Genomic DNA, 21,592 nt, shown 5'->3' on the forward strand with positions numbered 1-21,592 from the left:
ACAACGTGAAAAATAAGTTTTTTTTTTTTTTTAAGATTTTATTTATTTATTCTTGAGAGATAGAAGGAGAGACAGAGCCAGAGACACAGGCAGAGACACAGGCAGAGGGAGAAGCAGGCTCCATGCACCGGGAGCCCGACGTGGGATTCGATCCCGGGTCTCCAGGATCGCGCCCTGGGGCAAAGGCAGGCGCCAAACCGCTGCGCCACCCAGGGATCCCTGAAAAATAAGTTACACCAGATTTTATTAGCCTTAATGTTTTCATATTTTCTGCAGTTATGTTTGGCTTCCAAAGTGAATTCAACAACTTTTCAAGCCTAGTAAAATTAATATTGTCCTAGAAAAAATGATTATACCAACTTTAATGAATTAGAGAAATATATATGCATGGTCATCACACTATTCAAGATGTTGGTCAAATTAATACAATTCATTTGCATATGTTTTATTCTTAATGTAACACCAACCTGGATATGCCTTAGGACCATATTAAGAATGCTGCTGTGTTTCATGGGGGTCTAGACACACTCCTAATAAGAAAAACATTTGAAAATGACCTGAAATAGAACTATTAAAAATTCCCAGCTTGTGCTGCATATGATAGGATTATTGTTCAAAAACTAAATAATCTTGAGGGAGATATAACCACAAGAGTACAACATCCTACAGTTGGGGAAAAAACTTCTAAGGCCTTTCAAAACTTCTCCTTAGTGAAATAACTTTATTTTTAATGTTCCTGTTGTTTACACAGACCCCACATTAATGCTTTTAGTAAATTAAACAACTACTTCTCTCCTAAGATATAATAATTCACTCTATTTTTAGACAGGTCAAATTAGTTTTTGTTTTGTTTTGTTTTTGGTTTTGGTTTTTTTTTTGCATTTTTTAAACATGCTATTAATTGGAATGTCCCTAGTTCTACAAAGCAGGGATTATTTATTTATTCTTCCATATAATAGGTCTTCAAGTACATACAGATAATCTCTGTGTCTCTCTGCACCCTTCACCTCTACCCCTGCTCTCCCTCCATTCCTATTCTCACACTTTTATCTTCATAATCATTAGGACAGGGTCCCTGCACAAATACTTTGCTATTCCTGTGGCTTCATCCGTCCTTATGCACATTAGTTTTTCTACATTTATATATGGTGCACAGGCAGATTTTAAAGCCAAGTCGTTTAAGGAACTATAAATTGGACAGATTTTTTAATTTGCCTTTGTTCCCTTGAAATGACCTGCTTCTTTCCTATGGTCTCCCACATCCTTTCTTTGTCACACTTTTATCATCCTTGACCTTGTCCAGCCCATTGGTGAGATTGCATCTCATTGATTTGCTGCATTAAGTCAACAAGATTGCTGATTCCTTCGAACTCTCCTCAGAGGTCTGGAGTTTCACCTCAGCCAACTCTGAAACAGAAAGGGCCAATAAAACACTTGAACTACTGGTGGCTTTTCATAGCTTTCACAGTAGCCTCGGCTCAAAGGTGAAAAATGCAATCGTGAAACACGTCATTGCCTTACAAAGATGCGACATTCGGTTATACTTCAGGGTCATTTCAGGATTCTTTAGTTAATCAGAATAAAATATTGAAAAAAATATTTGTAAAATTATGCTGATAAGTGATAGTGAATAGTGTCAAAACATGGTCAAAACAGTCTCACCTTGGTTGAAGTTTAAAGTTTTCAAATGAGGGACTCTTCATGGCTTTACTCAGGAAACAACTTCCTTGTGGTCTCCAAAGGAAAAAAAAATCAGAGAGAAAAATCAGAATCAGTGCCTCATGATTTATTTCCACCACAGGTTAACTTATTAAAAGTAAGCTGTAGGGGTGCTTGGGTGGCTCACTCAGTAAGTGCCAAACTTTTGATTTTGTCTCAGGTCATGATCTCAGGGTCCTGGGATCTCTTGAGCATGGAGTCCACCTGAGATTCTCTTTCTCTCTGTGTCCTTGCCCTGCTCACATGCTTTCTCTCTCTCAAAATAAATAATAATAATAATAATAATAATGAATAAACTTTTTAATTCATTTTATGCAACACTTTCAGTACTTTTTTCTCTTCCATAGTGCAATGTTGCTTTCTTTAATAGAAAAGATATAACGAGGGATGTCAAAAAAGATAACCAAGATTTTAGAACGCAAAAGATGGCCTCGGCCTCAAATCCTCAAAAGCAACTCCCTAATAGAGGGGAATCACACATCCACATGGTGAAATTAGTTGGCTAAGAAAAGGTGATCATTATTAAGGGTTAAATATTCATTCAGGTTTTAAATACTGTCATTAATAAATTCAAAATGGGCTCAAAGGAAAAGAATAAATGTACAATATGGAATCCCAAGGGACATAAATATGGGGAAATACTTTCTTGATTGAACTAAAATTCTCACTCAAGGAAAGGGACCTGAATACCAATTTTTTGCTCAAGCAATGGCAAGGTATGAGAAGAACTCAAAATATGACAGTTCACTGGATATAAGCCCACCTTATAAAGAGAAAAGTGCAGCATTCTAAAGGAGACTGGCAGACATCCCAGATCAATTACATAAGTATTTCTGCAAAATATGCAACATACTCATCTTGGAAACCTTAAATTTAGACAATGCAGCTCAGGAATAGAAAAATGGAAATAAAACATATAACTAAGCTCAAGAAAAATTATAGATGTAGGGATTCTTTTCCATGATAGTCATATAACTCAATGACTCACTCTATTAAGCTGAATCACTGGTTAATTCAATGAAGTAAAAGAAAACTAATGCTTGACAGAACAAAATACTTGATTGACTTGGATCTGTTCATTGTCAAAAAGTCAAGCTGATAGTCTCACCACAACCAGTTCTTAAAGATCAAATCTGGAAGTTAGTGTTCAAAATATGTCAGGACATAGCTGGATAAATTGTATCTGACATTGCTATGTAGGAATCTAGACAATACTTGCTGATTGTCTATACATGTTATGGGGGGATCCCTGGGTGGCTCAGCGGTTGAGCGCTTGCCTTTGGCCCAGGGCAGGATGCTGGAGTCCTGGGATCGAGTCACGAGTCGGGCTCCCTGCAGGGGGCCTGCTTCTCTTTCTGCCTGTGTCTCTGTGTCTCTGCCTCTCTCTCTCTCTCTCTCTCCCTGTGTCTATCATGAATAAATAAATAAAATCTTAAAAAAAAAACATAAACATAATACATGTTATGGACAGAGTAGAGTATAGTGTAAATTGAACACACCAGGGCTTATGATTTTATTACTACATATTATAATTTTCTTCAGGTTAGGACCCAGAAAATAGAAATAGGCTTGGATATGAGCCTGTCACGTAGATATCAAGTAAAACCTATCAACTGTATTGTGCTTTTTTGCTATACATCTAATATGTGCCATTGCAAGTATAATTTTAAAGAAAAGTGCTTAACAAGAAGGGATTTAGTGCCATGCATGGTCTGTTGAGGAAGGGCAATGCTCAGCATGGGCTCCCTCACCAATAATTAAAAAGAGGAATAAATAATAGTATTTTGAAAGACACTAAATAAATCAGTAAGTTTTAGCCCTCCTAACAGCCATAATTTCAGTCATTTCCTCTCTTCTTAAACACAGAGAATATAACACTTTTAGGAAAAGGTGCTTAAAAAGGCTTTCTACATTATTTTTTACTGGTAATAATAATAATGGAGACATAAGGATAAAATATGATACATGTAGCAAATGAGTCAGTTAAAAACATGATAATTTAATAAATGGAAAATTTAATTGTTAAAAAGACAGTAATTCAATGGGTTAAAAAATGATGTGCTTCTTGTCGATGAGTCAACATAATTTAATGACATATTTTGCACATCCTTGATATAAAATATTCTGTAAACATGTCGGTATTCTAGGTCTTTCAAATCATTTGGAACTATTTAAAAAATTCACCATGGTTTGTCATCTTATGAATATTTAATTTCATTTTTTGGCACCAAATATTCAAACATTATCTTTCATTCAATTACAAAAATCAACAGAGTTTAATCCAGTTTTTCTGAGCCAAATTATAGGTCAAAATCATGTTGCTGTTTTAAAGCACTGGAGTTTATTTTGTCTCCTTTCTGAATGTGTCATAATATTAATCAACTGTAGTTCATTTCCTCAGTTATCCCCATCACTAAAACATATTCCTGCTCTCTATGTTTTTATACATTAGAATCACTGATCTCCTTAAAGAAAATATAATTCTGAAAACAAAAGTAACTATTAATATTAGATGATAAGCCAAACTTTGAGTTAGTTTGTTACAGTAGTTATTCCTCGTTATCCACAAGGGATACGTGCCAAGAACCCCAGCGGGTGCCTGGAGCTACAGACAGCCCTAAACCCTATGAATACCATGTTCTTCCTATACGTACATATCTACCATAAAGTTTAATTATAAATGAGGCACAGTGAGAGATTAACGACAATGATAATAAAATAGAAGTATCATAATCATATACTGTAATAAAAGTTATGAGAATGTAGTCTCTCTCTCTCTTTCTCTCTCTCTCTCTCAAAGTATCTTACTGGACTCACCTTTCTTCTTGTGAGTATATGAGATGCTAAAGTACCTACGTGATGAGGTCATGGGAGGTGAGGTGCATGAGTGACGCAGGAACTGTGATGTAAAACTAGGGATACTACTGGCCTTCCAAAGAGTCATCAGAATAACCACTTGTAGGCTTCAGACCTTGGTTGTCCACTGGTAACTGAAAAAGCCAATGGTGAAATCACAGTTAAGCATGGGAATACTGCATATGTTAGTTATCAAAATTTCAAATATCAGCTCATTAAAGTTTGTAGAAAACTTTTATTTGTGTATATACTCAAAATTTCTAACAACTATTTAAAATGCATTTGACCTTGATAAAGCTATATATATAGACCAGGGTTAAGAGAGAGAGAGGGAGGGAAGGAGGGAGATAGCGAGATTTTACAAATCAAACAAAATAGATTTCCAAAAGAAATCTTGAAGGTCATCTAGTGTAACACTCCCATTTTACAGAAACAGATCTATGTCCCATAGAAGTGCAATACTTCCAAAGATCAGTAGTCCATCAGCAGAGCAAAATTAGGATTTTATGTCAGAGTGTTCTGCTTTTTCTGAGATCAGTGAGTTGAAGATGACTAATCCAGGGATGTCCTCTTTGAAGAGAGCAGGCTTCATAATCTAAATACTATACTCAAGAGAGAGTTCCTGCACTGAGTTAGAAGTTAAAACTGGTAGAAGTCTAGTTTAAAAAAATAAAATTGGTATGAGCCACTTGCAGAAATGAGACATGCCCTGTTTCATTTCTTTTCCACTGTGGCTTTTATGAGTTTGTGAAAGAAGCCAAGCATATTTGAAAATGTAGTGGAAAACACCATTCTTGTGTTCTATTTATGTAAGGAAGAGAGTATATGAAAAAAATGGTGTCACATCCTAACCTACCCTTTCAGCAAATCATCACTGCTAAGAATATGTGTTTGAGATAAATGCCACTTTGCATGGATCTATTATAAATTACTCTCATATTTAAATTTTTTTCTAAACAGTAGAAATATCAATTATATGAATGTCACGGAACAATGGCTAAATATAGAATAGTTAATTTATTTTATCCTGAATATTAATAAATATTTATAAATCTGATTCATTGTGTTGGCTCATGTTCTTTTAACTGGCTTATCAGCATTTAAAAACATAGTGTCAAATTCTATGTTTTGCTAAGTTAGTTTAAGATACAGGTAAAAAGTAAATTGAATCATCTTTTCTTTTATCTTGATACCAGACCTTTCTCAGACTCTCAATATACCTTTATTAAGGGCCTATTCTGTGTAAAATGATACATTAGTTGGTGTAACCAACTTAATTTGTAAGAATTAATTATTAAGTAATACTGAAAACCAGATTCGGAAGAGTTGATGAGGCACAGCACCCTAGTTTTTTGGTTTTATCGTTGATTTTGGTATTTACTGACATTAAAAATCAAGAAAATGCAGATTCCATGTGACATCCTTTACTATTCTCAGCTAAAATTTTGGCATTATGAATTTACAATGCCTTTACACAGTATACAGTGTTAGTATCTTGGGCAACACTATTCTGACTGCTTTAAATTCAATATTTTATATATTGAGATAAATAATCCTCTTTAGCATTTTGATGCTGGTCACAACATACACCACTTGTACACTTTTTTTTTCATTTTTTCATATATCCTCATTTCAGGAGCTAGGTCTGAAATTTAATAAGCGTTTTCAACCACTTTTTTAAAATGGTATATTTTAATTAGTAACTCATTCCTACCTCATCAGTTTCTGACTCTTTTCTCATATACAACATATATCTACATATACGTTATCTATCTATTCATCAGTGTATCCTTACTTGTTTATGATCTCCTTTTCATCAGAATGTAAGCTCCAAGGGATTAGATACCTTTCTCTCATGTTCAGTATATTATCCCCTGGGGTTTTAGACTAGGGCATGGCAAAGGGAAAATCTATTGCTTAATTAAAACCTGTTGAACAAGTAAATGATTGAATGCAAACCCAAGTTTTACGCCTCTCCTTCATGCCTCTTAAAGGGATTGATTATATTTTGAGACAAGGCGATCAGCCTTTTGGGACACCTAGGTGGCTCAGCAGTTGAGCCTGAGCCTTTGGCTCAGGGCATGATCCCAGAGTGCTGGGATAGAGTCCCACATTGGGCTCTCTGCATGGAGCCTGCTTCTCCCTCTGTCTGTGTCTCTGCCTCTCTGTGTCTCTCATGAATAAATATTAAATTCTTTAGAAAAAAAAAAAAAGGTGATCAGCCTTCTTTCTAGTGACTTTCAAACTTTTTTGATCATGCTCCATAGAAATATCTTTTATGTCCCTACGGATGTGTGTTTAAAACAAAATATTTATAAAACAATGTTAGTATCTGCCATGAACTTTGATAGTTAAATCTCAAAGCTAGTGTATTCCATTCTATTTATGGAAAAAATAAAGCTGGAGAAACAGGATTTTTAGAGCAGTAAAAGTCCATATGACATCATACTGATGAATATGTGTGATTACATATTTTTCCAAACCATAGAATGTACAACACTAAGAATGAACCATAATGCAGTCCTTACGTGTAACATATGTAACCAACTGTGTACCATAATGTAAGCTTTGGGTGATTATGATGTGTCACTGTATGTTCATCAATTATAACAAATACACCACTGTAGTAGGCCCTGGTTGATAATGGTAGAGGCTGTGTTGGGGCAAGTGCAAATGGGAAATCTTTGTACTTTCCACTCAATTTTGCTGTGAAACTAAAACTTCTCTGAAAAAAATAAAGTCTTAATAGAAAAGGTGATCATGCTGGTCTTGAAATTTGCAGTTTGTGAGACCGTATTTCAGACAGAATATCAGGAGATGAACCACATGAATCTCGGCATATGTGGAAAGAACCCAGTTACCCTAGTCGGTGTTGGAGGTCTCCCTCCCTGAACTTCCTACTCTTCTCAGCTGCTTCCAGCTCTCTTCAGGATATCACTTACTTCTCACACCCCAGACTTTCAGGGGGGTGGAAAGGCCTAAAGGAGACCAGTAAACGCCTCTTCTAGGTCTCATCAATGAGCCGCTGAGAGATTGTGTAAATTTGGATTTTAATTCAGCTACAAAGTTAAATACTAAAATTATTTCATATAATTCTCTCCACAACCATACAAACTAAATATGCGGCCCCCCCCCCCCCCTTTTCTAAGTAAAGACACTGAGGTTCTAGAGGTCAGGTGCTTAACTCAAGGTGACAAGGCTAGTAAGCAACAGAGCCCGAGGCCTACTCCTGTTCCAAATATAGTTCTTACCGGGGCAGACAGATGCATGACGCAGAACTTCCTAGAATCCAGTCAGTTCCTCTGGACCTCTGAGCTCCCAGATATAGAGAGAAGGGAGGCCCGAGGACCTGGTGCCCTGTCTCCTGCTACGGACCTTGAAGTGACAGAGTGTAACGTGTGCTCCTGTCCAACCTCACCCTGACCTCTAGCCCCCTCTACTGTGCAGGGCTGGGTGGGCATTCAGGAGCACCCTCGACCATTTCTAGCGCACTTCACCACACGGGGGCTCTGGAAGGAGGACCTGCTGTTCCCCCCTCCCCCCATCCCCGGGAAATAACCTTGACTTGGCTAAGGTCACACTCACCGGAGCTCCCGTGCAGCTCAGAGTCCAGCACTGCCTGGCTTGCTCACCTGGTGACATCCTGTGAAAGCAGAATCGGATCGTGGTTCCTGCTAACTTCCAACTCCAGGCCCCATCCCTAACCGCCCCCCAACCACGGCGGGAGCTCTGCCCGCCACTTGGGGAAAAGTGCTGGGATTCCAGCTTCCCGGTTTCCTGGTTCCCCCGCTGGGGACCGAGCAGGGCTGACCCCGGGGCAGGTGGGGAGGGCCAGGTGCCCCTCCCCGCGCCCGCCCTGCACCCACACCCCGGGCCTGCGCACCCGCACCCCTCACCCCCCCGCCCCCCCGCACACACCCCCACCCCCGGGCCTGCACCCCCCGCCCCCCCCGCCCTGCACCCACACCCCGGGCCTGCGCACCCGCACCCCTCACCCCCCGCCCCCCCCCGCACACACCCCCACCCCCGGGCCTGCGCGGGGCGGGGCCGAGCGCGCCTTCTCCGCTGGGGGACCCGGGGTCGGGCCGGGAGCGCGGCCGCTCGGCTCCCCCCACCGCGGTCGGCGCGCCGCCCCCGCCTCCTGAGCGGCCGGTGTAGCCGCGGGAGGGACGGACCGCGTGGACCCGGCCCGTCCCGCCGCTGCTCGCCCCCGCCGCACCGGGGAGGCGGCGCCCACACGGCCCGGCCGTCGGGCAGGAAGTGCGGCCCCCCCTCCGCTGGGCACAGGCGGCGTCCGGCCGCGGCCCCTGCTCTTCCCGCGCAGACCCTGGGGTCCCCGGGTCGCCGACCCAATGCGCCCGCTCGGCCTCGTCTACACTCTGGTCTGCGCCAACTTTTGCAGCTATCGGGGCTCCGCCGCGGCCCCGCAGAGCGCATCCGTCAGAGCCCTGCGCAACGCCAACCTCCGGCGAGATGGTGAGACACGGACGCGCGTGCTTCGGCTAGAAGTCGGGGGTTGTTTGCTGTCATCTCGGCTTCTGTCTGTTAGAAAACTTTTTCATAGGGACCCGGTGAAGGGGGGACGGGGACGGGGGTGTCGTGCCGGCCCCACTCCAGGTCCGGGCTGCGGGCGGCGGGAGCAGGTGGCGGGTGGCCGAGGGCGGCCCCGCCAGGTCACCCCGCCAGGTCACCCCGCCAGGTCACCCGCGTGTCCCCTGCAGGTCCGGGGCTCCCAGAGGTGCCGCCCGCGCGCCCCGCGGGGGCTCTCGACCTGCAGGGCTGCGAGCTCGGGTAGGGGGGCGCTGATGGGAGGCGGAGAGCCTCGAGACTGGCTCTCCCTGGTGATCTGTAGCCTTGTGTCAGCGGGGGTCAGGGAAGGATGCCCTGCAGCGTGTCTGGAATGCACGGAGAACTTCGTAATATGTCGCGGAGATGGCGGTGCGGGGTCTGCCCTCACGGCCCACAAAAGGGATTTCCCACGGGGGCGGGGGCGGGGGCGGGAGCGGGGGCTCGCGGGGTCAGAGCCCGGAGCCTGGGACACGGGGGTTCCTGGGCTCCCAGTTCCGATGCGCAGGGCGCAGGAGGCTTCCCAGCTGTTGAAGCGACGGAGCCGTTTGGACCTAAGCAACTTCCCAGGCAGGCTTGCTTGTTTTCCTTGACTCGGGAGGACACCTGGGCCAGCGGGCCCAGAGACTTAAATGGAGCTTATCTACTTTCCGGGCTTCGGTCAAGGTCTGAAGTTGGGGATCCCTGGGTGGCGCAGCGGTTTGGCGCCTGCCTTTGGCCCGGGGCGCGATCCTGGAGACCCGGGATCGAATCCCACGTCGGGCTCCCGGTGCATGGAGCCTGCTTCTCCCTCTGCCTGTGCCTCTGCCTCTCTCTCTCTCTCTCTCTCTCTACCATAAATAAATAAAAAAATTTAAAAAAATATTTTAAAGATCTGAAGTTGATCCCCTTTATTCTCCACGACAACGAATATTGCCAGTCGTGGGAAGCTGTTTCTGCCATCTGCTTGGGCTGACCCATAGATTTCTGTTTTTTCCTTCATTAGTGATGTCTTTCTGTCTTTCTGTCTTTCTGTCTGCTGAAAGTTCTAATACAGCCTCTAAGGAGTTCGCCAAGCTCTTCCTAATGGCTTCACTGTTTGAGTTGGCAATCCGTGTTCTCCCATAAATTCATACTGTACATTTTATTCCCTTATCAGTTTCTCTCTTGGTTTGCCCTTTATTCAGACTTTACTGAAAGACTTTTGAACTATGAAACAACAACAAAAAACTGTATTTTCTGGTGTCAAGGACACTACAGATCTCAGTGTGTTCCAGTCATAGGAAGAGGTGTGGTTGTGTGGAGGGGACACGGAGAAGCCTTAGAGTTACCTCCTGGCCAAAAGATGCCCCTACATTTCCAGAATTACTCTTTCACAGTGTTTTTATGTAAAATATTCCAGCAGTGGATTGCCCTACATCTTAGTTAAAACATAGAATTTCCTTACTAAAGCTTAAAAAAAGGTGTAGGCTCAAGACCAAACTTTTATAGTTTTGCTTCCCTCATTAATGTTTCTACCAGAGACCATCTTCTCCTGGTTGAGTTTTTACATTTGTTAACGTTTGCACTTTATATGCCCTCTTAGCTATGTAGAGTAAAATGCCATGTGTAATTTGCATGACTTCATAGCCATAATTTTGTAATCCTTAGCCTCCCAAGTATCAGTTACAAGATGTCAAGGACAGAAAACGAAAAGTATGTAACCATTGCCTGGTAACCCAAGATTCCAACTAAAACCAAGTCATGCAGCTCATTTTTTTTTTTTTTTTAAAAAGGACACTCTCCTTTTAGTTTTCATTGTTAAAACTCTATACATCTATCTAGTCTATATGATAAATGCTTTATTTTATCAAAATTTTGAAAACTACCCTGGATCAATTTATACATATTTTAGTTAAAGCTGTTTTGCAATTACTAACAGCACACACATGCACACACATTTTGATTAATTTGGATTGCTCAACACTTTCCTAAATGTCAGTCTCATTTTGCAAACAAAAATAGAAGGGGTAAAGGTTAGACTAAGAAAAATTGTTATATACAGAGTAAAGAAAGTTAATGCTCATAGTGGATTATTAGTTTGGGAAATTTTCAAAAGGCATCTTATTCTCAAGTGTGACATAGCATTCATTCTCAAAGAGAGACAAAATTGCCCCAAAGCAGCAAAATCAGATCTTAGAGGGTGAAAAGGATCTTAAATACTACAATGGTTTGTGGTTGTCCAAAGGGTCAGTATATATAAAGAGATAGATAGTGTATCTGCAGTGTTAACATTTCATAGGGTGGGGATATGATTAGGAAAGAAAGTCTAGGGATGCCTGGGTGGCTCAGCCATTGATCCTGGGGTTCCAGGATCAAGTCCCACATCAGGCTCCCTACATGGAGCCTGCTTCTCCCTCTGCCTGTATCTCTGCCACACTCTCTCTCTCTGTCTGTCACGAATAAATAACTAAAATCTTTTTTTTTTTTTAAAGGAGGGGCAGCCTGGGTGGCTCAGCGGTTTATTACCACCTTCATTCAGCCCAGGGCCTGATCCTGGAGACCCAGGATCGAGTCCCACATCAGGCTCCCTGCATGGAGCCTGCTTCTCCCTCTGCCTGTGTCTCTGCCTCTTTTGCTCTCTCTGTGTCTCTCATGAATAAATAAATAAAATCTTTTTTTAAAAAAAAAAAAAGGAAAGAAAGTCTAAACAGGCTCTTGAAGGGAGGATTGATGACAATGAAAAGAAAAAAGGTGAGAAATACTGCCATAGAGTTTTGGTGAGGAAGTAAGAATAAAGGATCTTTGAAAAAGTCTAAACATCATTTGGAAAATCTTAATCACAACAGTTGGGCTGATGAGAGAAAGTAATAACAAATTAAAATCCTTGTTCTGATTCCAGACATTTTGAACTGTTCCCCCAAAGTTCCTTTGTTAAGGAAGATAATAGTCTTGCTCTTTTGACTATCAGGGTAAGACTGCAAGTAAGTCTGGGGAGGACCTGGGCATGGAATGTACTAAGGGGAAATAGAGAAGGGGAAAGTTTCCAAACATTAATTTAGGGGCCTTCAAAGACCTGGCCCTCAGATTACAAGTGGTAGGAAGTCACAACAAAGAATTAGCCATGACCCTTGAATGGTGGTTTTAGAAACAGATATCTAATGATGGAACTGTCTTCATTCACAGATGAGGGCCAGCGACGTGTTCCCGCTAATGCAGTTAGCTGCTACCTAATGCTGGAGTCAGGATGGGAACAGACAGGGCAGGCATCCTTTCTTGGGCATGAGATGTGTTGGATCTTGTCCAGCCTGACACACACAGAAGCTTTCTATTTGTACCTGATAGCTCCAGATAGCTGGAGTACTAGACAGGATATGGAAGTGTTAGAGTTGATAAATGATAACCTCCTTCTACTCAGTGTGGGAGGCTGGTCTGCCACTGTCTCCTGGCCTTTCAGAACTCTCCATCACAACGTGTTCTCATTGTAAAGGGGGTACGTGCAGACCCCATCCCAGCAGAATGGCTAAAGGTCATCCAGTGAATGGTAGAATTTGGTCCCTGTCTGTAGGAGGAAACCAGAGTCTACAGCTAATAAGGGATTAAAGTATAATAGTTTGCAAAACTTAATTGAATATTTACACTTCCTTATATCATATTTGTTATCCTTAAACTGATTTCCTTTTGATGCCCATTCCTGATCTGCCTCTTAGCACAGAGAAAGTCTTAATTTAGCAGCAGAGTCAACATATTCTTATTTTAGTGCCTGCAAAGTTGGTGCTTTTGTAATAAATGGTCACAACTGGTGTTGCTCAGAGTGTGGATCAAGAAGTAGAAAGGTACCAATTAACTGACAGTATTCCTTACTTATTTTAGAATATAACTAGATAGAACTTCCCATTGGAGGGAGTGGTTAAGGATAGAGATGCACTCTTCACTGCCTTGACCTTTTGTTGTTTTTTCTGTTGCTTTCAGGTGCTGTTGGGAAATGATTCTGAATTTAATGGAGTTTGTTTGTTTAACATGCCAAACTTGAATTGTCTGTTACATCATCACTCTCTAGTGATAGAACAGCAGTTTTACTAATTGTGGTCTTAGATCTTTAAGGAGTCTACTTGTTTCTTAGACCCTGGGTTTCTGTTGTCATCAATGATGGCAGCATATTGGGCAGCCCGGGTGACTCAGCGGTTTAGTACTGCCTTCAGCCCAGGGCCTTATCCTGGAGTCCCGGGATCGAGTCCCACATCAGGCTCCCTGCGTGGAGCCTGCTTCTCCCTCTGCCTGTGTCTCTGCCTCTCTCTCTCTCTCTCTCTCTCTCTGTGTGTGTATCTCTCATGAATAAATAAATAAAATCTTTTAAAAAAATGATAGCAGCATATTGATTTCAATACAAAGATTAGATCTTTTAGGGAAGGCAACAAAACAGAAGACAATGTAAACAAATTACTAGGTTTTATTTACTTTTTTGTTGTTTTTTTAATACTTTTTTAAAGATTTTATTTATTTATTCATGAGAGGCACAGAGAGAGAAAGGTAGAGACAAGCAGAGGGAGAAGCAGGCTCCCTGTGGGGAGCCTCATAGGGGACTCAGTCCCAGGACCCCGGGATCACACCCTGAGCTGAGGGCAGAGGCTCAACCACTGAGCCATCCAGGTGCCCCATTTGCTTTTTTTTTTTCTTAAGATTTTATTTATTTATTCATGAGAGACACAGAGAGAGAGAGAGGCAGAGGGAGAAGCAGGCTCCATGCAGGAAGTCAGATGTGGGACCCGATCCTGGGACTCCTGGATCATCCCTACCTTTTTTTGAAGTAGCACTGACATACGATATCCTTTATATGCACTTATATATATTGGATATATATTCTCTAAATTGCAGCATTATTTGCAATAAATAAATAATTTTTAAAGTGTCTGAAAGCTAAGAATCAGTTTAGTGTCAGATCTTATTTTCTGTGTTTATATTTTCTGTTCGACTCAAAGGATATTAAAGTTTCATAATCTCATAGAGCATAGTGATGACTAAATATTTTAAACGTAACGTGGCTTTGACTTGTTGCCATAGGTTATAGTATTTTATATAGGTTCTTCTAGAGAGGCGAGTTTACACAGGTGGACATACTCTCTAGGAGGAAATGCCACTAGATTGTGAGTTACAATAATGACATTGATTTTTTGTCTATGGGATTTTCCCTTTCAGGGGATGAGAGCAAAACTTTATTGTTTGGGAATGATAGGGTCAACCAGTGGGGCAGCGTCCCCAGAGTCACAGATCTCTAATGAGCAGTGATAAGTATGCTGTCACACAGGTCTCAGCCCATCATTCTGAGTCTGGACGGATGTGTATATTTATCTCCCTGTCCTTGAGAGCTGAGTCATAATGCACATCGTCTCCTTCTGGAACTACTCTTCAATTTTCCTGGCTGAATTGATCTGATTAGCCTAAAAAGATACTTCCTGAGCATCTTAATAAAATTCTTCCTTCTATTAAAATAAGAACATCTTTTAGGCGAGACATGTGGCTGCGTCTAGCTCATCCATGCCATGTCGTTCGGGTCCTGATTTGGTCTCTCACAAACGAGTCTGATGGCTGCAGGTGGAAGGGAATCACGTCAGTGCTCCCACTTCTTTTTAACATCTCATTTAATTTGCCCCTCACCTGATGTGGACTGTTCTCTAAACATGAAAGGTTGAAGACGAATGTACAAATAGTCCTTTGTCCTGAGCTCTGCTGCTGCCCCCACTGTAACTTATTCATTTTTTGGCAATTATTGTCTCTCTAATCTTTGCCAGTTATCTATCTTTGCTATGCTGTGTTCAGTTATCTAGCACATCATGAATAAGACGTGCACGGTTCCTGCCTTCTTACAGCCTGTCATCTCCTGGACAATATGGACAAATACATATCAGTGCCAGTGTATTACAGCTGTCTTTCAGAGGTAGTCCAGTAAGTCCCAGGATGCACCAGAAGGACCATCGTGGTCATAACACATGGAACGGGGAAGCCAAATACACTTTACCCAGGCCCTCCATCCCTTCCTCAGCAGAATAACTGTTCCATGTTCATCTCTACATTTCTACTTCACATATTTGAATCCATCAGAAGATGTCTATTTAAAAAGGATTATTTTGTGGTTAGAAAAGTGTGAAGGCACAGTGCCATGAGATTGTTGCTTTCATGGAGGAAATGCACAGGGGTGTGGGAATTCACAGGGGGCACATAATCTCAATTTGAAGGATTGGGGAAGGCTTCCTGGAGAAGGTGATGTCTAACCTTGGGAAAGAAGGATGAGTAGGAGTTAGAAGCTGTGCACAATGAGGAAAGAGGGTAGAGTTTGCCAGTGGGAGACAGCCCTTGCCAAGGTTAGGAGATGAGAACATAGCCATCACATGTCCACTAATTAAAGCTCTGGGAAGGAATGTTAGGGAGTCTGGCCATTATTCATAGGACAGTGAGAAGCCACTGAAAGAATTAGTTTGGAGAAAGACGGGGCCTGTGCTGTGTTTGAATACTGGGTGCCAGTGTTCCTGAGCAGTCAGCTAGGCCAGTGCTGTGATCAGGAGCCTGTGGGACAAACACTGGACCATTTGGTTTTCAAATTGATGGTGGCGGATGTGACTGATTTTCCTAGCTCGAAATCTCCAGATGTAAGGGGCCAGTGCCCTGGGACCTCACTGAAATCCCCTCTCCCTGGCTGAACCCCTGTAGCTCCGCACCCCAGATACTAGATTGTGCTCACTGAACCTGACGTCACATTAAGATCATGTAACTAGGGATAGCAACCTGTTTGGTGTGTTTACAACATTTTAAGGTATTTTAAACTTCTCTATTTCAGAATTAAAGCGATTTAAAAGGGAACATTTTTACAATAACTTCTATGTGAAGAACAGTTTTGGCAAAAAGGTACAGGGGGATAATACATAATAGCAAAAAAGAAAGAATCCAAGACAAATACTGCGGCAAAAAATGTTCTCTCTCCTCACACAGTTTTCCAGAACCAAACGTAAGTCATAAATAAAGGAATAAGCCCACGAGACACTAAAGTGCACAAGTGCAGGTACAGGAAGAAATATTTTCTTCCAATGATTTTTTCAACATAAAAATGAAGTATGCCTTATTTATACAAGCACTGATGATGCATATAATAATGTATCTTTGCTCTGCACCATGGATGGTATGCAGACATCAATATATTAGCTTTAATATTGATGGATTAATACTGTGCTTTTTTTGTGTTTTGTGCTGTGTGCAGGTTAGTGGTTTTTGTATAATTGGGAGATGGGGTGTCTGTGGAAGCACACGGTACAAGCAGAAGAGTCTTTCATACGAGGAATGATGAGTAATGCTTTTAGATTTTTTATTTGAGCACTGTTTTTTGTAGAGTGTTTATGAAGACAGGTTTTTAGCACTTTGCCTGTACACGTGAGCCAGGAATGATTTAGAATCTTGTATCTTAGGATTCCTGATTTCTGGAATTTGGAGGCCAGCATGCCTTCTTGGGGCTGAAGGAGCTTCATGAAAGCTGCTGGGCCTGCTGAATCACACACTGTTAGTTTCAAACAAGTCATTTCAGACCCAATAAGTTCCTCATCTCACTGAGACATTCAGTAAGCGATGTAGCCACAGCCCACTTTGAGTTTTTAATGATTAATTTCTTTATTTTAGAGAGAGAATTCATGAGTGGGGTGGGGGAGAGAAAAGAGGGAGAGAGGAAATCTCAAACCAGATCTCCACTGAGTGTGGAGCCGACGTAGGGACCCTGAGATCATGACCTGAGCAGAAATCAAGAGTTGGAGGCTCAACTTACTGAGCCCCCAGGCGCCCCAGCAACAGTCCGCTTTTACAGACGTTAACTATTCAACCTCTGCTGTGTAAAATGCAACTGAATGAACCAGTAAGTATGCAAGAAGCCCACTTCAAAGCCAAAGTCATTGTTGCAGAGTTTATAAATGAGTTCATAAGTTCATGGGATAGAACTGAAAGACCATTTACTTCTATATTCCATGTAAGTTCCAGCCCCTGTTTGTGTGGTTTTCACACCCACAGCGGAATAGGAGTATGATAGTAGAATAGAGAACAGGATGGGTTAGAACTATGCATGCTGTTGGTACAGAGATCTGACAGCTAATAGTTTTTCTGCCTCTTTGTCTTCCTGTGCCTTGGAAAGCATCCATAAGACCTAAGCAAGTGTCGCTGGCTTGGGCTTCTTATTGAATAAGACCAGAATGTTCCAACCTGCAAAGGACTGTGTGCCCCCAGAGTTCATACATTGAAATCCTACCTCCCAATGAGATGCTATTATAGGTGGAGCCTTTGGGAGGTTGCTAATGGCATTAGCGCCCTTATACAAAGGACACCACGGCTGTCCATCACCCTTTCTGCCACATGAGGACACAGCAGAAAGATACTGGATCTGCTGAGGCCTTGATCTTGGACTTCTCAGCCTCTAGAACTGTGAGGAATAAACCTCTGTTGTGTAAAAGCCATTCAGTCTATGGTATTTGGTAACATATCATTAGGAGATTACTATACTAGCCCAGTAACATTGCTGATTCTTAAAATTATGTCCTCAATAAAGGCACCTGAGTGGCTCAGTCGGTTGGGTATCCGGATCTCAATTTCTGCTCAGGTCATGATCTCAGGATCATGAAGTCGAGCCCTGAAACAGGCTCCATGCCCAGCAGGGAGTCTACTTGGGATTCTCTCTCTCCCTCTCCCTCTGCCTCTCCCACCACTTCCTCTCTCAAGCACGCTACCTCGCTCTCTCTTTCTTTCTTTCTAAGAAATAAATAAATGGAATAAAAGTATGTCCTTGAATCATAAAGGAAAGTTTAGATTATGTGTTTAGTGGGTCTGTCGGTACCCTAAACTGAAAGTGGTACGACCTTAAGTATATATGAATCTTAACCAGAAAATTGGCATTTCTATGAAAAAAACCTTGTGGAACACAATGTTTATAGCCTGTATAATAATAAACATGTTGTCATTATTTTGGTGGTAACTAATAGATTTGTGTTTGTCAAGAGGGAGGTGAAGAGGGATTTTGTGGACACTTTGGATTAGACCATATTGGGGTCAGGATTCTTAGGTGGAAATGATGGGCTGATCCTAGTGCAAAATCTAGTTCATTTGCAAGAAAATAAAAGCAACTACATAATTACAGAATTGGAATTACTTAGATTAACATCAGTTCATGCCATGTTGGATAGATGGATGGATAGATGGACAGATGGGTGGGTGGATGGGTAGGTGGGTGGGTGGATGAATCTGTAGGTGGATGGATAGATATAGATGGATAGGTAGATGGATGGATGGATAGGTAAATGGATGTATATGTCTATATCTGTGTCTGCATCATCTAACTGGTTTAAATGAACACAGCTTATGCTCTAATAAGTGGTGTAGTTGCTAAACAACAGTCACTGTTTAAACCTGCTATCAGGACCAGGGAAGCGACAGTGCTCTTACAAGTCAGATTCTGTTCCGGTCCATCGTGTTTGTGGTCAGGGTATCTCTCCTGTGCACTAATCCACGACTCCTTCAGTGCCATGACCTAAACCCACAGTTTACTACTCTTTTGTCCTTAAATATTCCCTTTTTATTGGTTCTACCTTCTCAGCCAACATGGTCAGGTTTCCTTGAACCCTCCCACAATGTACACAGGCCATTTTACTATTTTTCTATTTTATCATCGTATAAGCATGTGTGATCTCACCACAGCTCACTGCCTTATCCACTGTGACATGAAGTCACTCCAAGCCTCCACTAAACTGCTCTGGGTGACGTCATTGTGCTTCCTCACCTTCTCTGAGATGGGCTAGTCTTGTCTTCCCTCTGCTTGACCCCGCCTCTCCTGTGCCTTAACTGCTCCTAAATGCCAGGTTTGAAATGGTGATAGAAATAAAACCAGAACTACCACAGTACTTGTTTTAGGTTCTTTGGAGAAGCAAGATTAGAGAAGGCCTTAAAAGTGTATTTTATGTGCTATTCCCCCTGTAGCCACTATGAATAATGAAAGAAGCAGCAAAGATATTAGAATGTAGTAGATTTTGATAATACAGAAAGAGCATCCAAAGATAAAAAATATAAAAAATATATTATGACCTAGTAAGTTCTACAATTACAATATTTTGGGGAAGATATGTATAAATACATTATATATATATATATATACATATATATATAAACTTAAAATGTTTTAAATAGAAGGGTATATATGGCTATGGAAATATGACATTGAACACAGACATAGATTTTTTTTTTTTTTTAATCATTGAGCACTCATATCTTTCTTTTTGTCTCCTTGGCTAGGTCTTCACTCTACTATCTGCCCTGTAAATACAGGTATATTTTTTAAGACTCTGACTTCAGCCTTATTGTCTCACGTTTCTCACTGTTAATCTCTGGAAGATCTTAGCTTTGTCCATACTGTCAACTGCTACTTACGTATTGAAGACCTATAAAATATACGTTTACCTTTTCACTGAACCCTGAGGTCTCCATTGGCCGATCCCACTGGTGCTTAAAGTACAGTCTCCAGTTTAGAGGCCTGAGAGTGAAATAATTAGTTTTTTAAAAAATATTAGCTTATTCATCCTGTGATGAATGCCTTGAGTATTAATCCTTGTTAATTCATTTGGATGCAGTGCAGTTGTGTTCCCATGGAAGGTGGGTGAGTTCTGTCCTATAAAATATACATTTACCTCTTCACTGAACCCTGAGGTCTCCATTGGCCGATCCCACTGGTGCTTAAAGTACAGCCTCCAATTTAGAGGCCTGAGAGTGAAATAATTAGTTTTTTAAAAAATATTAGCTTATTCATCCTGTGGTGAATGCCTTGAGTCTTAATCCTTGTTAATTCATTTGGATGCAGTGCAGTTGTGTTCCCATGGAAGGTGGGTGAGTTCTGTCAGGGGGCCTGCATCACTCTTTGCAGACTTTCCTGACTCCAACCCTCCCTGGGGAGAATTGGCTACTCCTTTATTTATATCACATTTCCATCACAAAGCCTGTAATGGTACTCATTTATTTACATATCTGAAATTGTCTGATATGAGCATACTTGCTGTATTTAATACAGCCAAGCATCCTCATTGTCTGGCACATAGGAGAAGCTCAGTAAAGTTTGAGGAATCAGGGCAGCCTGGATGGCTCAGCAGTTTAGCGCTGCCTTCAGCCCAGGGCGTGATCCTGGAGACATAGGATGGAGTCCCACGTCAGGCTCCTTGCATGGAGCCTGCTTCTCCCTCTGCCTGTCTCTCTGCCTCTCTCCCTCTCTGTGTCTCTTATGAATAAATAAATAAATAAATAAATAAATAAATAATAAATAAATAAATAATCTTTAAAAAAAAAGTTTGAGGAATCAGTAAATCAACCACAAAAGTGTCTCTTTGTGCCCCTCATTGAACCACATGGGCCCTCCCATAGCACACTGTGAAGGGATGGGGGAAAGGGTATTTAAATTCGGAATCAAGGTGACAGGTTTCTGTTCATTTTCTGGGGGGCTCTTATATCATAGAACAGGATAGGCAATAGAAGGAGGGAAGGCCATGGAGAATGAGCCTGTGCAGCACCCACGCAGATGGAATCTAGATGCCGGAAGGTGGGAGAGACACACTATTCACATGAAATACATACACAGTGAACATGATGAGTCAACATTATATTATCATCCTTTTCAAGTACATGATTTCAGGGTTGCGGGTGTATGATAATAAAACCTGGTATTTCTGGAGTACTGGCCACATGGCAAAGAGCTCTCCAAACCTCAACGACAGTGGTTGGTGTGAAGAGTTACGTTTCAGTAAGACTTTGTGGATAATGCCAAGATTACACAGATTTTTAGACTGCTGCCTAGCCATAAGCATGACATTTGGGAGTTCACTTTGGACCAAGATCAATGAAGTGTGTGAATTTATCTCCCGCCCCAAAAAAACCTCAACATATATGCTTGACTACAGTGACTCCTTTTAGGGATACATTTCTTTTCCAGTATTAATATTTGAGTACTTTTGCATGAAATTCCTACTACTTAATAAAAGTTCAAAAGAAAGAGGTAAAAACAAATTAAGGATCAGGAAACAAGTCTTCAGGTTCAATGTGGATGATTAACGAACATTAAGAAAGATTAATCCATCTCTATTCTGTGTATAGAGAGAGAGCATGTGTAACCCACATGTTATTTTACTGAGGATTAAACAAGACAGTTGCCATCAAATGGAATAAAAAATATATGTATTTCCTATAAAAACAAAAGGTTCATGGATGAATAAGTATGGAATTAAAGGATTTTTATAGAGTTGTTAATTAAAAAAAAAAAGAATGAAGCAAGAGCTATTTGGAATTCACTTTGAATACAGCATATGGGGGATTATTTAAATACCCTGAGAAGAACTACTGTGGCTTTGTATTGTTTTGATTCAATTCTGTAGATTAATGCTTTTCACCAAACCCAATTCTAATAAACATGAACACTACTCATTCACTCAGCAGATGT

At 41.5% G+C, this 21,592-nt stretch overlaps 1 protein-coding gene and 1 long non-coding RNA gene across 5 annotated transcripts in view; one reads left to right on the forward strand and one right to left on the reverse strand.

Annotated features, from left to right (window-relative positions):
• Positions 1-227: 227 nt before the first annotated feature.
• Positions 228-9,677, reverse strand: LOC112925943 (uncharacterized). Of its 2 annotated transcripts, none has more exons than XR_011995849.1 (4): positions 9,039-9,677; positions 8,161-8,218; positions 1,663-4,709; positions 228-1,407 (listed from the first exon to the last, which is right to left on the reverse strand). It is a non-coding gene; the product is annotated as an uncharacterized lncRNA (long non-coding RNA). The 2 variants fall into 2 exon arrangements; XR_011995850.1 differs by lacking the exon at positions 9,039-9,677 and adding an exon at positions 8,751-8,828.
• PDGFD (platelet derived growth factor D) overlaps positions 8,826-21,592 on the forward strand; it is a 226,980-nt gene continuing 214,213 nt past the window's right edge. The window contains exon 1 of one of the 3 annotated variants that reach the window (XM_026006760.2): positions 8,826-9,051. In XM_026006760.2, the coding sequence (XP_025862545.1) occupies positions 8,928-9,051 (124 nt within the window). In that variant the 5' untranslated portion in view covers positions 8,826-8,927. The remainder of the gene's footprint in view (positions 9,052-21,592) is intronic. The other 2 variants (XM_072729928.1, XM_026006759.2) reach the window with 2 other exon arrangements.

This window comes from Vulpes vulpes, chromosome 12, assembly GCF_048418805.1.
Source record: "Vulpes vulpes isolate BD-2025 chromosome 12, VulVul3, whole genome shotgun sequence".
NCBI classification, from domain to species: domain Eukaryota; kingdom Metazoa; phylum Chordata; class Mammalia; order Carnivora; family Canidae; genus Vulpes; species Vulpes vulpes.